Source organism: Lampetra fluviatilis, chromosome 49 (genome assembly GCF_964198595.1).
Source record: "Lampetra fluviatilis chromosome 49, kcLamFluv1.1, whole genome shotgun sequence".
Classification (NCBI taxonomy): Eukaryota; Metazoa; Chordata; class Hyperoartia; order Petromyzontiformes; family Petromyzontidae; genus Lampetra; species Lampetra fluviatilis.
The window spans coordinates 3,549,101-3,564,131 of NC_136323.1; the positions used below are offsets into that span (position 1 = coordinate 3,549,101).

A 15,031-nucleotide genomic window follows, 5' to 3' on the forward strand; every position below is an offset into this window, starting at 1 on the left:
TCTATTATGGAGAATCAGAATATTTGTTTAGGGGCCGTCCATAAATGACGTCACGCACCTAGGGGGGGGGGTCAGACATTTGTGACGATGTGTGACGAGGGGGGGGGGGCGGGGTTTGAGAAATGTGACGTCACATCAAAATGCGCTTTAAATAAATATAGACAACACGTTCTACTTAATTAAATAGACTTTTTAATAAATGTTTTCTCCTACAACATCAGAGTGCAGCGCCACATTAAATACGCACTACAATGACAATAGTTTAAAGCGATTTGAAGCATGTTTTATTTGGGGGGGGGGGTCAAAAATCGTCCAAAATCGCGTGACGTCATTTATGGACGGCCCCTTATGCTGCAGGAGGAATCCGATGAGCTCTAAAGCTCTTTTTCACAGATGTCCACTAGGAGAGTACAGCGACTGTCTTGTTTTGTTTTTACTGAAAACTCGATCCTGGAATGAACCGGTCCGTCGCCAATCATCACGCCGCGACGTCTAAAACGAGTACTCAAAATGTAGCGGATTGCTTGGCGCTGCTGCCGTCAACAGCTCCAACACGATAACAACAACTCGACACGACAACAACTCAACATGACAACAACAACAACAACACGACAACTCTACACGACAACTCCAACACGACAACAACTCCACATAACAACTCCACACAACTCCAACACGACAACAACAACAACACGACAACACCTGCAACACAACAACATCTCCAACACGACAACAACAACTGCGAGCGAGAATAAAAGACGAGAAAGAGGCGACGAGGTTCACGGGCGATCGATTGATCCTCCTCCTCCTCGTGACGAGCCTCGTGCCACTCGTTTGCTCGAATTCCCACATCCGTGGCCCGAATGAAGTTATCCGGCCCTTCGTGATGGTGGTGATGGTGGTGGTGGCGATGGCCATCGTGGCCACCCGCAGCAGGCATGGTCTATCCACTGCTGCATGAAGGCCTCCACCACCCCCCGGCACCCAGAGCCATCTCCACCTCTCACATAGTCCCGGAATCGGTTTGCTTTGTGGAACTCTCCAGACCCCGCCCTTCACTCTCTAGACCCTGCCCTTCTCTCTCCAGACCCTGCCCTTCTCTCTGCAGACCCTGCCCTTCTCTCTCCAGACCCCGCCCTTCTCTCTCCAGACCCTGGCCTTCTCTCTCCAGACCCTGGCCTTCTCTCTCAAGACCCTGGCCTTCTCTCTCCAGACCCTGCCCTTCTCTCTCCAGACCCTGCCCTTCTCTCTGCAGACCCTGCCCTTCTCTCTCCAGACCCCGCCCTTCTCTCTCCAGACCCTGCCCTTCTCTCTCCAGACCCTGCCCTTCTCTCTCCAGACCCCGCCCTTCTCTCTCCAGACCCCGCCCTTCTCTCTCCAGACCCCGCCCTTCTCTCTCCAGACCCTGCCATTCACTCTCCAGACCCTGCCCTTCTCTCTCCAGACCCTGCCCTTCTCTCTCCAGACCCTGCCCTTCTCTCTCCAGACCCCGCCCTTCTCTCTCCAGACCCTGCCCTTCTCTCTCCAGACCCCGCCCTTCTCTCTCCAGACCCCGCCCTTCACTCTCCAAACCCCGCCCTTCTCTCTCCAGACCCTGCCCTTCACTCTCCAGACCCCGCCCTTCTCTCTCCAGACCCTGCCCTTCTCTCTCCAGACCCTGCCCTTCTCTCTCCAGACCCTGCCCTTCTCTCTCCAGACACTGCCCTTCTCTCTCCAGACCCCGCCCTTCTCTCTCCAGACCCCGCCCTTCTCTCTCCAGACCCCGCCCTTCTCTCTCCAGACCCGCCCTTCTCTCTCCAGACCCTGCCCCTCGATCCGCCCCGCGTCTCCTCCTCCGTCGTCCCCCCTCCCTCCCCCTCCTCCTCCACTCTCCACCGCCCTTAAATTCGCACCCGCTTCGCACTCGCGCCCGGGGGAATTAACTTATCAAGTCAGTAGTGAGTGGCGAGCGAAGCCAAGTCACTCCCTGAGTCAGTCTCCCCCCTGAGTCAGCCCCCCCTGAGTCAGCCCCAGCCCCCCCTCGAGTGAGTCCAGCCAGGGAGGCAGCGAGCGAGCGAGCGACTTCGCCGTGGAGTCGGCGCAGTCGTTGTTAGCTGGGCGAGGTTGCCACCGAGTTTGTGTTGGCTGACAACGCCGCCGGTTTCGTTGTTAAGTCTCCACAAGCCGCAGGGATCTTTGTTTAGGACCCCCAACTCCCCCCATCTCTACCACCCCGTCTAAAAGAGCGCTCCGGTTCCAAGAGGACAGCCATGCGTGTACGTTGATCGATTTACAAGGTACGTCTGGCTTGTGTGGCATGGTGGAGAGTTGTCGTTCGTGGAGGGGCTGACGAGTTCGACTCCTGCAGCGGGCGGCTTCCCTAGGAGGTTGTAAATGTTGATGAGCCTTTCGTCCAGCAGTGGAAAGACCACGGCCGCTGATGATGGTGGTGGTGGTGCTGTGTGCGGTTGAACTTGTTTCTGCGCGCCGTACTTAATCGAAGGTGCGGTGGTGTTCGTACCCTGTGTGTGTGTGCGTTTAAGTGAAGGATCGTGTGTGCCGAGGTTCGTAGCCACCATGACCGTGATGATCTTAAATGTCGGTCATGGTCAATCCACTGCTGGATGGAGGCCTACTCACGCCTCCGCCGCCTCCATCCCATCGCTAAATTATTTGACGATTTTTAACGGGGCGACTTTTAAAGGTTCTTGTTTTTGTCGACGTTTAGCCTTGAAGGAGTCTGTAAAAGGCTGTGAACTGCAGCGTAAATTAACTGTGGGGAGGAGGAGGAGGAAGAACCCGGGGTACACGGAGACCACCGGTAACCTCCAGGTTCTGGGGTGCACTTAACCGGGCCGGGATATCCAGGAAAGACGCGGGGGTTCACGTTAACTTAGGCCGCGTTTTGTAAAGCGTAGTCCGCATAAGTTAGGCCGCGCCTACTTTGTTGCTTCTGACCAATCGGCGGCGAGAGCGGTGGGTACTGTAGCCAATAGGCGCGCGCGGCGATAGCGGTTCGCGGATACGTGATGGGAAGTGTAAAACAAGGCCCGGCTAACCCTGTGAAATGCGCCCTGCTAAAGTTGTATACGTTTTTAAATAGAATTAGAATTAACTACAGGTGTTTTTAAAACGTGACAACCCATTAAACTCGCGACGATTAAACCTCCGGTGGTTATCGTGCTTTTCTAACGAGAGTTCTGATAAAGTTGTTAAAGTAATAGGCATTAAGTGTAGGTGTACAGTACATGACTAATGGTCCTACAACTCGGCAGTTATTGACGTAAGGCGATAACAACTTTACATTATTGATGCGAATATTTAAACTCGACATTGTTTAAACTCGCATTGTTAAACTGGGTGTTTTAACCATGAGCTTTGGCAGTGTTGGATACCAAGCAAAGTGTCTTCATTGTAACTCTTGCTAAACTGATACTTAACTTAATTAACTGTCCATTTTAATGTGAACATTTATTAAACTCGCTTTGCTAAACTTGCGGAGTTCAATAAACAACTACTCGCAATGTTAAACGCAAAATGATGTTATCGTCGGTTCAATGCAAACTACTCGGCACATTCGGCCATAGCATCGTGGCCTTCAATACATGTATATACTATTATTGTTTATATAATAGGCGACGTTTCGGACGATGACCCTTTTAGAGCATATTTTTGTTTCGCTTTAAAGCAGCAGCAACAGCCAAATAATTTAAGTTGAATTCTGTAATTATCTGATGGGTGTCGACTTGCGAGTAATTAATGATGGTTTGATGTATTATAAAGTGAGATTACATCATACAATGAATGTACATGACGAATATCGGTTATTAATGAGCTCGATAAACTTACATTTTAAACCAACTGTGCACTATCACCCAGAGCCATAAGATATTAACCCATTACATAATTCTTATCACTACTAAATTCAAATTGGTTAAATTAACAGTACTGTATACATGTATCAAACTTCTTTTTTCGTATGGCTGATGTAGATGCAAGAGGCAACAACACATTTCACATTCAGGTGGTCAAGCGAGATCACCGCTTCAGGAGCAGTGGAGTTAGTGGCGTATCATCATCATCATCGCTGTGACGTCTCCTTCATATTTGTGGATCGGGGCAATGCTTCGTCTTATACGTTGTACCTTCTGTTCTGGATCACCACAATCGCACACTGGGGAGTTTTATCATTTTCCATTTGTGCATCCGCATCCGCCATGGTTTGTGTGGATACGATTTAGGGTGGACCATGAGCTTCGTGGAAGTTCAAACGCATGGATATTCTGCGTTGGGTCTAGGGTTAGAGCTAAGAGTTGGGATTAGATTCCGTGTTCCAGCGTCAAGGTCCAAGTTAGAGTTGGGGTTTGTGCCCGTGTTGGAGGTTAAAGTTCGAGCCAGGTCTAGAGGGTTACAGGTTAGGGTTAGTGCTTCCGTTAGAGTTGGCGTTAAGGTTAGAATTAAGGCTAGGGTCGACTTAAGATGATGTCTAGGGGGCAGAGTTAGGACTAGATTCCAGGCTTGAGTTTGGGATGTGGTTAGGGGGTTCGTGTTAGGGCTACGGTTGGAGCTAGAGGCAGTTCTAGCATTAAATTTAGGGATAGGTTTCGGGCTACAATTTTAAGGCTTTGGTTTGGGCTACGCTTGGGGCTAGTGATAAAGGTTATGGGTTGGCGTTAGTGCTAGGGGTTGGCATTAGGACTAGGGGTTGGCGTTAGTGCTAGGAGCTACAAGCTTTATCTTGTCCCATATCCCGAGCCCAGTCTGGCTCGTGTTGTCCGGGGGGGGGAGGAGGTGGCGGGGGTGGCACACGCGTGGAGTTGTCGGGGAATGGGAATCTGGGTGAGATTAGTCTGTGAAGGGTCGCTGTGTTTGCCGTGGTTCACGCACAGTGCTGGGCCCTGTGCTCGTGTCAAGCAGGGACGTCGTGTCGTGGGCGAGGGCTTGCGCAGTGCGTGACTTTCGGGGAGCGGTGGCGCAGCGATTGGCGTGCTCCCCCACGAACCTGCCGACCAGAGTTCGATTCCCACTCGCGGCCACGGACACCAGTGCCTATTCTCTGAACCGGTGCTGTGCCTCCCCTAGGTCGACTTGGCCTCAAATGAGTAGCTGGTGCGATGTATGCCAGCCTGCATAGATGCTCGTTAAGCAGCACTTGCCTCAAGTATATTTAGGCTATATGGAGGATTTTTGTCTTTGTCTCACTTAGATTGGCACAAGCGGCACTTAGTGGAGAATGGCGATTGGTGTTGTTGTGTCTGGGAGTGCGTGTCCCGTGTGTGTGTGTGTGCACGGGTGTGTGCCTGTTGGTGTGCTGATGTGTTTTTCTTTTGGGGGGTGTGTCGGGCGTGGGGCTGGGTACCGTGCCGGCCTTCATAGGTGCTCACGATTGGCACTTGCTCCAAAAGTCTGTTTAGGCTATACGGGGGGATCTTTGTCTTTGTTTGAGCGTGTATCATGTACTGTATAAGCGTGTGTGCATATGTGTGTGTGTGGCAGTGGTTAGCGCATTGCGCTACGAACTTGGCGACCCGAGTTCGATTCCCGCTCACAACGAATAACAGTGTGAATATCTGAACCTGTCCTGGGCTTTCCCCTAAGTCGACTCGGCCTCAAATTAAGACCTGGTGTGATGTTTAAACATCACCACTGGGGAGACAAAGGCGGCTGGGCGTAGCGTTGGCCACCCACACATCGCGTGCTGTTCTGATCTTAACAGGTGCTAGCTAACAGCACTTGGCCCAACAGTCTGCTATAGAGTGGGGATCTTTGTTTTATGCGTACTATGTGTGTGTGTACGTTTGCATAGTGCATACTTGTGTGTGTCACGCAGCAGCTATGCCAACTCACACTCTGGATTTTGTTTAAATATTTACCCAGCTCAAAAGGCGGCTGACTCACACTCGCTCTCTCTCAAACTCCATCACACCCAGCAAGCGGCATCCTGTTTGCCAACCACAGTGCATCATCGTCATCATGCCGTGCTCTAACCCCGCACTCTCATCAAATTCACGTGTTTGCAACGGCTAGGCGTTGCGATTCTGTTGCGCAAAGTCATTCCTGCGTGCCGCGTCCGTCCACTCCACGTGCTCCTCGCTCGCTCCGGCTTCTCGCGCTGTGAATTCCCATCGCTCGCCCCCCCCCCCCCCGCGCCGCGCTTTTCACATTTATTTTACCAGGTGAGGGGGGCCCTCTGAGCCACGTAGCTCTTTTTCAGAAGCGTCACAAATAGTAGTTCCACTAAAGCGCCTTGCATCACGTGGACATTTGTAGCCGCCAAATACTCTTAAACGCAGTGTTCCTACTCTTAGGTTTTTTCGGTAAAGGCACATTGGTAAAAATAAATAAATAATAAATTATTCTTTGGGTGGTAGAAATAATAATATAAATACATAATATGGTTGATAATTCTTATTAATGTTCTTTTTTATTATTTCTAATATAGCATTATTTATTTATTTTTCCCTACGTGACTTTACCCAAAAAACCTACGAGTGTGAATCCTTGCAGTCACGAAAGCTTCAAATCTAGCAGTGTTTCTACATGTTGAGGGAAGAGCCCGCGACCTCCTGTATACCGGGTGAGGTAGTTAACATCTCCTAGCCACCGTGGCATCCTTTGTCTTTGTGCCCTCCCCCACCCCTAACACAGGGAGTGCCCGGCCCCCCTACTGGGCCCCCCACCCACCCCCCGGGCCACGACGATGGAGCTGCAACCGCCAACCCCACAGACGCCCCCACCACAGCCCCCCAGCCTCTCCAAACAACAGCAGCAGCAGCTACAGCAGCAGCAGCAACAGCAGCAGCATCAGCAACAGGCATTCATGGTGCTGCAGCCAGGCCCGCAGGTGAGGAAAGCAGAGGGTAGCTTGACGTCTCCCCACGATCCCCTCCCCCCCCCGTGTCTTCCCATGTCCCCACGTGGGGGGGAAAGGGGAGACATTGCAGAGAGATGGCGAGACGGTGAGAGAGACTCTTCTTGTTATTACTCCCGCACGACTTCCCCTCCCCCACCGTGTCGTCTTGCATCCCCACGTCTTCCCATGTCTTCATGCGTCTGCCGTTGTCACCCCATGTCTCCCTGTCTCGAATTCTTTGTTACCTCCCCATTTCTCACCGTGTCTCGCTGTTTCCCCATGCCTCTCCCCGTGTCCCCCTGCATCTCCCCGCGTCTCCCCGTCTCTCTCCACGCTTTGCCGTGACCCTCTCTTTCCCCATATCTCCCTGCGTCTCCCCTTTCCTCCCCATGCCTTCCCGTGCCTCGCTTTCTCTCCCCTGATCTTCCTACATCTCACCATGTCTGCCCCTCTCCCCACGTCTTCCCATTTCTCCCTGCCATGTCTCTCCACGTGTCTTCCCATGACTTCCTCTCTCCCCCGCGTCTCTGCGTAGCTCACCCGTGTCTCCCCCGCGTGTCCCCACAGCGCCCCCTGCTGCCTCAGTTGGGCTACAACGCGCTGGTCAACTTCCTCATTGAGAAGAAGATCGGACGGGGCCAGTTCAGCGAGGTATACCGTGCCACGTGCCTGCTCGACCACATGCCCGTCGCACTCAAGAAGGTGCAGGTGAGTCACGGGGGTAGCGGCGTGGATGGGTGATTGGGTGAGTGGATAGGTGATTGGGTCTGTGGGTAGGTGAGTAGTGAGGTCGGTTGGGTGAGTGGGGTGGGTGATGGGGTGCTGTGGGTGAGTGGGTGATGTGGTGGTTGAGGGGTGGGGTGAAGCTAGTGGGGTGGAGTGGAGTGGGAGGTTTAGTGAGAGCGTGAATAAATGAGTGATTGAGGGGGTTGAGTGGTGGGTGGGTAAGTGGTTAAGTCAATGTTTGAGCGAGTGACCGAGTTGGAAAGTGTCCTGTTGAGTGTATTGCCGAGTGAGTGAATGCGTTTGTGAGTGAGCTGATGAGCGAGTCCTCACTGTGTCTCAGATCTTTGAGATGATGGACGCCAAGGCGCGGCAAGACTGCATCAAGGAGATCGATCTCCTCAAGGTGAGAGGTCAACTCGAGGTTTACAGTTCAAGGCTCATGGCTCTCTGTGGTTAGTGGGTCTGTATCTGCATCTGTGTGGTCCTCAATAGCTCTGTCTGCATCTGTCTTACTGTGTGCCTCTCTCCGTGTCTCTGCATCTGTCTGCATGTCTCTGTGTGTCACGGTGAGTTGCCCTGCTGCTGTGATCGTGTGTCTCTCCTCACGGTATGTCACTGTGTCTCTGCAAAGCTGTGTCACCCACAGCAACTGAGTCTCCACCCCATTGTGTGCAAGTGTGTGTGTGTATGTGTAATGGGTTTAACCAGACTGGATTGCAGGGCGAGTAGCTCACAGATCCTTGAAAGATCTTGATAGTCCGAATCGTCGGTCAGCTCCTCGGGTAGGCGAGGTCTGCATTAGCTGGTAATGGAACCCGCATGCCCAACCACCGCCGCATGCCCATGCAGCTTCTGTTTGGCTGGATAGATGGGGCTAATTGGGCACGGCACAGGCTAGTGAAGAGATGGACCAATGTGGTACAGAAGGATGTGGAGCTAATTGGACTTGTCGATGACTGGTACTAGCAGTGTCAAAATCGTCCTCTGTGGAGGAGGCTCGTGAAAGACGCTGCTGAAGGCTTTGGAGGCAGTCGCCCTCCAGCAACAACAGAGGGCAGAGGAGCGACGCTCGCAACAACGAGCGGAGTGCTGGGCGGCTAGCACGCTCCACTCGCGGCCTACACCAGTGACAATTATCTGAACTGCTCCTGGGCCGCCTCTAGGTCGACTCCGCCTCAAACGAGTACCTGGTGCGGTGTGTAAACATAGGCACTCGGGAAACAAAGGCGGCCGGGCGTGGTGCTGGCCACCCACCCCCCGCCATGTGCCGTGCCAGCCTTCGTAGGTGCTACTCGCTAGCAGCACTTGCCACAGAAGTGTACTGAGGCTGTACGGGGGACCTTTTCCTTTGTGTCGCCCACAGCAACTGAACCACCCGAACGTGATCAAGTACCTGGCGTCGTTCATCGAGGAGAATGAACTCAACATCGTGCTGGAGCTCGCGGACGCCGGCGACCTCTCCCGCATGATCAAGGTGCGACACGCGGCGGGGCACAAAGGGGAGACGGGGGGGGGGGGGGAGATGGGGGGGGGGGGGAAGAGACGAGGGTGGGGGGGGGGTGAGACGGGGGGGGGGGGTGAGATGGGGGGGAGGGGGAGACGGAGGGGGGGGGGAGACACGAGAGGGGGTGGAGACACACGAGGGAAAGGCAGAGACATTGGATAACCTTGGAGGACAGGGGTGTGAACAAAGGGTGAAACGGGGTCACAGAAGTGGGGACATGGATAAACCTGTGTGTGTGTGCTGCCTCTTTACTCCATGTGTTCATCATGCGTGTTGTGTGTGCCGTGTGTGTGTGTGCGTGCGCCTGTGCAGCACTTTAAGAAGCAGAAGCGTTTAATTCCGGAGCGCACAATCTGGAAGTATTTTGTGCAGCTGTGCAGTGCCCTGGAACACATGCACTCCCGCCGAATCATGCACAGAGGTGACACACGACGCACGCACACAGACACACACAAACGAGACAAAGATCCCCCGTGTAGCCTTAACAGACTGTCGGGGCAAGTGCTGTTAACGAGCAGCACCTAATGGCGGCCGGCACGGCACACGAGGGAGTGGGTGGCCAGCACTACGCCCGGCCGCCTTTGTCTCTCTAGTGGCGATGGTTACACACCACGCCAGGTATACTCATTTGAGGCTGAGTCGACCTGAGGCAGGCCCAGGACCAGTTCACATTTTCGCCACTTATTATTCATCGTGGGCGGGAATCGAACTCTGGTCGCCGGGTTTGGAGCGCAGTGCGCTCACTACGGCACCACCACCCCACACACACACACCACCCTCCTTTGTGCACTGTGCCAGCCTTCGTAGGCACTCGCTATAAACACTTGCCCCGACAGCCTATGTGGGCTACACAGGAGATCTTTGTCTTCGTTATTGCGTGTGTTTTATGTCCAGTACTGTGTTTGTTTAAACTATCTACATTTCCACCTACCCACCAATCTACCCACACCACCCACCTTCCACCTACCCACCCCATCTACCACCTACCCACCTTCCACCCACCTATCCACACCACCTAGCATCTACCTACCCACCCTTTCCCACGCCACCTACCCGTCCGCCTACCCGTAGGCGCTCCCTAACGGGCAACTTGCCCCAGCGATGTGTGTGTGGGCCACACGGGAGACCTTTGTCTGTGCACGTGTGCTCGCGACGACGCAGACATCAAGCCGGCGAACGTGTTCATCACGGCGACAGGCGTCGTGAAGCTGGGGGACCTGGGACTCGGGCGGTTCTTCAGCTCCAAGACCACGGCCGCACACTCGCTCGGTACGGTGCGTTCGGTACACTCGCGCGGGGAGGGACACGGGGAGGGACACGGGGAGGGACACGGGGAGGGACACGGGGAGGGACACGGGGAGGGACACGGGGAGGGACACGGGGAGGGACACGGGGAGGGACACGGGGAGGGACACGGGGAGGGACACGGGGAGGGACACGGGGAGGGACCCCGGGGAGGGACACGGGGAGGGACCCCGGGGAGGGACCCCGGGGAGGGACACGGGGAGGGACGCGGGGAGGGACGCGGGGAGGGACGCGGGGAGGGACGCGGGGAGGGACGCGGGGAGGGACGCGGGGAGGGACGCGGGGAGGGACGCGGGGAGGGACGCGGGGAGGGACGCGGGGAGGGACGCGGGGAGGGACGCGGGGAGGGACGCGGGGAGAGGCGCGGGGAGAGGCGTGCAGGGAGGGATGCGGAGTAAGGTGGTGTGGGGAGAGGCGTACGGGCAGACGCATGCAGAAATGCAAGGGGGGAGGTGCATGGGGCAAGAGAGACATGGGGAGGAGGTGCATGGGGAGAGCGAGAGACACGGGGGGGAGGTGTATGGGAAGAGAGACACGGGGGAGGTGCATGAGGAGAGAGAGACACGGGGAGGATTTGCATGAGGAGAGAGAGACACGGGGAGGTGCATGGGGAGAGAGAGACCTGGCGAGACGCACAGGGAGAGACACGGGAACACGGAGAGACGAGACAAAACTCGCTCGAGGGCCCGGAAGTGCGTGGACGCTGGCGAGGTGGTCACACACGCCGGCCCCCCTCCCCCGGTTGGTGCCAACTCATCGGTGCGCCCCTCTGACCCCGCCCCTCTGACCCCGCCCCTCTGACCCCGCCCCTCTGACCCCGCCCCTCTGACCCCGCCCCTCTGACCCCGCCCCTCTGACCCCGCCCCTCTGACCCCGCCCCTCTGACCCCGCCCCTCTGACCCCGCCCCTCTGACCCCGCCCCTCTGACCCCGCCCCTCTGACCCCGCCCCTCTGACCCCGCCCCTCTGACCCCGCCCCTCTGACCCCGCCCCTCTGACCCCGCCCCTCTGACCCCGCCCCTCTGACCCCGCCCCTCTGACCCCGCCCCTCTGACCCCGCCCCTCTGACCCCGCCCCTCTGACCCCGCCCCTCTGACCCTGCCCTCCCGCCCCCCACCAGTGGGGACTCCGTACTACATGTCTCCGGAGCGGATACACGAAAACGGTTACAACTTCAAGTCCGACATCTGGTCAATCGGATGCCTCCTGTACGAGGTGAGGGGTGTGCGAGCGGCGACCTTGGCGAGTGGACGAACGAGCGACCCTTGAGTGAGCGGCTGAGTAGCTCGCTCCGTTACTCGCCCACTCGCTCCGTCGCTCAGCAGAGGTCGCAACCGGGTACCCGATACCCGGCTACCCGTACGGGTACCCGTTTGCGACCCTGGTGCGGCCGGGTACGGGTAGGCCGTGAGTCACTGGTGAGTCACCATTTGTCACTCATTTCCCAATGTCTTGTCTCTTCTCACAATTCAAGTTCCTAGACTGAACCCACCCGCGCCTGCAACATGGCTTCATCCCAGAGGTCGCAATCAGGTACCCAATACCCGTACCCTACCCGTACCCGGCCGGGTACGGGTAGGGTACGGGTACGGCCGGGTACGGCCGGGTACGTGTACCCGTTTGCGACCCTGGTGCGGCCGGGTACGGGTGCGGGTAAGGAATCAAAACCTGTTTGCGACCTCTGTCGCTCAGTCGCCCATCTGCTCAGCAACCCACTGACTTGCCCACCCATTAAGTCGGTCACCGAGCCACCCGTTGATTTCCACACAAACCTCATCCAACCCTAACTCCCCCCTCCCCCCGCGCTCCTAAACTATCTCCACGCTCTCTACCCCCTTACCTCGACCCCCAACCTCCCGACCCCCGTCACCCGCCAGATGGCGGCCCTGCAGAGTCCGTTCTACGGGGACAAGATGAACCTGTACTCGCTGTGCAAGAAGATCGAGCAGTGCGACTACCCTCCCCTCCCCTCCGACTACTACTCCCAGCAGGTGCCCCCCACTCCACTACCGAGGGGCTGGGGGGGGGGGGGTACAGGGCAGGGTACCCGCCCCCCCACCCCCGCTAATGAGGGTCACAGTGAGAGTCTTGTTAAGGGAGTCGGGTGGGGGTTAAAGGGACACGAGTAAGAGGTTATGGATGGGTATATTGTTGTATGGGTTTGGCGCGAGTGTGTTTTAGTTTAGGGTTAGAGCTCGGGGTTAGGGCTAGGGCTTCATGATTAAATATATAACCTCTTGCCACGGCAGCTATCCCGCCGACTTCAGCAATTTCTTGCTGTGCTTGCCCCACCTGATGAAGATCGCTTGTGTTGCGATCGAAACGTCGTGTTTTTATTTTATTTTCTACCCACGTGACTTTACCGAAAGAACCAAAGAGTATGGATTCCTGCAGTCACGAAAGCTTCAAATCAAGATTCAAATCAAGGTTAAGGGTCGTTGCCAGGGCTAGGGTGTTAGTGTCAGGGTTAGGGGGGATATGAGTTGGGATCAGGGCTATGGGTTATGCACCGTATGTAACCAACCGCGCTTATCGGATTCGCGGGGGAAGTACGACAAACGAAACGCAAAAAGCTGTTCCAAAGAAATGAGTTTTCAACGTAGATGATTAAACGGTGCGCAACTCCAGTGGCTTTTCTAATATCGGAAGGAAGAGCGTTCCAGACGTCCGCGCAAGAAGATCGAGCAGGCTAGGGGTTGGGTGTCAGGATCAAGGGCAAGGCGTTAGTGTCAGATTTTGGGGGTAGGGGGTTAGTGTTTTAGGGGTTGAGGTCTGGGCTAGGGGTTAGTGTCAGAGTTTGGGGCTAGGTGATAGGGGGTTAGTGTTTTAGGGGTTGAGGTCTAGGCTGTGGGTTAGTGTCACAGTTTGGGGCTAGGGGGTAGGGGGTTCGTGTTTTAGGGGTTGAGGTCTAGGCTGTGGGTTAGTGTCACAGTTTGAGCTAGGGGGTAGGGGGCTCGTGTTTTAGGGGTTGAGGTCTGGGCTAGGTATTAGTGTCACACTGCTTCCCCTGTCCACTCGAGTTTCACCTCTCGCTGTGTGCCCCCCACCCACCCGCCCCATGGTGTTGCCGCCCAGCTGCGGGAGTTGGTGAACATGTGCATCAGTCCCGACCCGGAGCAGAGGCCGGACATCGGCTACGTCTACAACGTCGCCACGCAGATGCACGCCGCCACCTCCTCGTCCTCCCCCGCCACCACCGCCACCACCGGCTCCTCCTAGACGGCCCCGCCACGGCCGTCTGTGGGCTGGCTGTGGACCGCCGCAGCCACCTGTAGCCCTCCTGCGGTCTGCCAGGGCCGCCCCCGTATCCCGCCACGGCTGTCTGTAGACCGTCACGGCGGCCTGTGGCCCGCCGCGGCGTCCCCTACGCCGCCGCCGTGCGTCACGGCCGTGCCGGCGTGAGGGCCCCGCCTCTCCGAGTGTCGACCCCCTCCATGGCGAAGCCGCAGCGTGCCACAGCAATCCGTGTGGTCTTCCACGGGCCCCCGAAATGGTTTGTCACGAGCCGCCACGGAAAAGCAACAGCGAGCTTCTCTCTAGCAGGGCGAGCTACGGTGAGCTACAGACCGCCTACGCGGAGCCGCAGAAGAGACACGGTATCCTATAGCAAGCTCTGGGAAAACTGCAGCCTAACGGGCCTACACAGCAAACGGCAACAGCAGTCTCATTAGGCTAGCCGCCACGGCTTGATTGAGCTTGTGACTGCACGCCCCACGGCAAGCTACTCTGTGAAGTACAGCCCGCCACGGCTATAGCAGCCCCGATACCGCAAGTCCTGACGTGCCGCAGGCAGGCATTCGTACGCCACGGCAAGCGGCGGCAGCGGCAGCAGCGACTTTGGTGCACGGAAAGCTGGTCACAGCGTGCCACAGCAAGCTGCGTGCGTGCGACGGCGAGCCGTGGCAACCTGCCACAGCCAGACTTTGATGTGCCGCAGCAACCTATCAGGGCCTGCCCTCAGCCCTTCACGTGCGCTTACAGCATGCCAGAGCGAGCGCCTCAGCTGTGGTCTTGCGAACAGCCTGCCACGGCCAGGCACATGTGGTTATGACTTGCCACAGCAAGCTACAGCCTGCGCAGTGGTGTAGGGGAAGAGGAGTGGGGTGGCAACTGTGGGTGGCAAATGCACGGGATGAGAGGGAAACGGCCTCTACCACAGGCGGAACTACAGGCGGAATGACGGGGACACGGGCGGTCGAATGGGCAGACGGCAAGAACCAGACACAATGCAACAACGCGGCAACACATCGCTACGGCAACAGCAATCGGACGGGCGACAGAAAACTCAACACGCAAACTATGACAACACCACAGCCGTCTACAACAACCCCACCAACTAGACCGTCTACCCACACACACAACCCAGGCCTCATTTTTTGTGTCACTCTGCTATAACTCATCATCATCATTATTATTGTTATTATTTTTTATTTCTTATCGTTTTATCTCCCGCTCCCTCCATGCTGTTGTGATGGACACGTGGTTGGAGTCGTTTGTTTTGAACCAGAACTCCGCTCCCCCCCCCCCTCCTTCCCTCCCCACCTTAGTCAGCGGATGGAGGAGACCCCCCCCACCCCGTGATTGGGGTTTCTCTGCCACGCGACGTGGCCACGCGACCCGCTCGTGGCGCTGACCACAGACGACGAATAAAGGGTTCCTGCATTT

The 15,031-nt window shown here is 56.4% G+C and overlaps 1 protein-coding gene across 1 annotated transcript; it reads left to right on the forward strand.

The window, feature by feature from the left end:
• Positions 1-1,868: 1,868 nt before the first annotated feature.
• NEK7 (NIMA related kinase 7) lies at positions 1,869-15,031 on the forward strand. Its single transcript, XM_078877958.1, has 10 exons — positions 1,869-2,276; positions 6,628-6,823; positions 7,400-7,540; positions 7,899-7,961; positions 8,922-9,032; positions 9,375-9,483; positions 10,224-10,331; positions 11,487-11,581; positions 12,244-12,357; positions 13,442-15,031. Exons 2-10 carry the CDS (start codon positions 6,680-6,682, stop codon positions 13,583-13,585), a joined length of 1,029 nt encoding a protein of 342 aa, XP_078734084.1. The 5' UTR covers positions 1,869-2,276; positions 6,628-6,679; the 3' UTR covers positions 13,586-15,031.

What these genes read in the sequence shown, in the direction of transcription:
- NEK7 (XM_078877958.1), top strand. Translation starts at nt 6,680, where the DNA reads ATGGAGCTGCAACCGCCAACCCCACAGACGCCCCCACCACAGCCCCCC. An exon ending in TCGCACTCAAGAAGGTGCAG is followed by an intron (nt 7,541 to 7,898) that starts GTGAGTCACGGG and finishes ACTGTGTCTCAG; the next exon opens with ATCTTTGAGATGATGGACGC. An exon ending in ACCTCTCCCGCATGATCAAG is followed by an intron (nt 9,033 to 9,374) that starts GTGCGACACGCG and finishes GCGCCTGTGCAG; the next exon opens with CACTTTAAGAAGCAGAAGCG.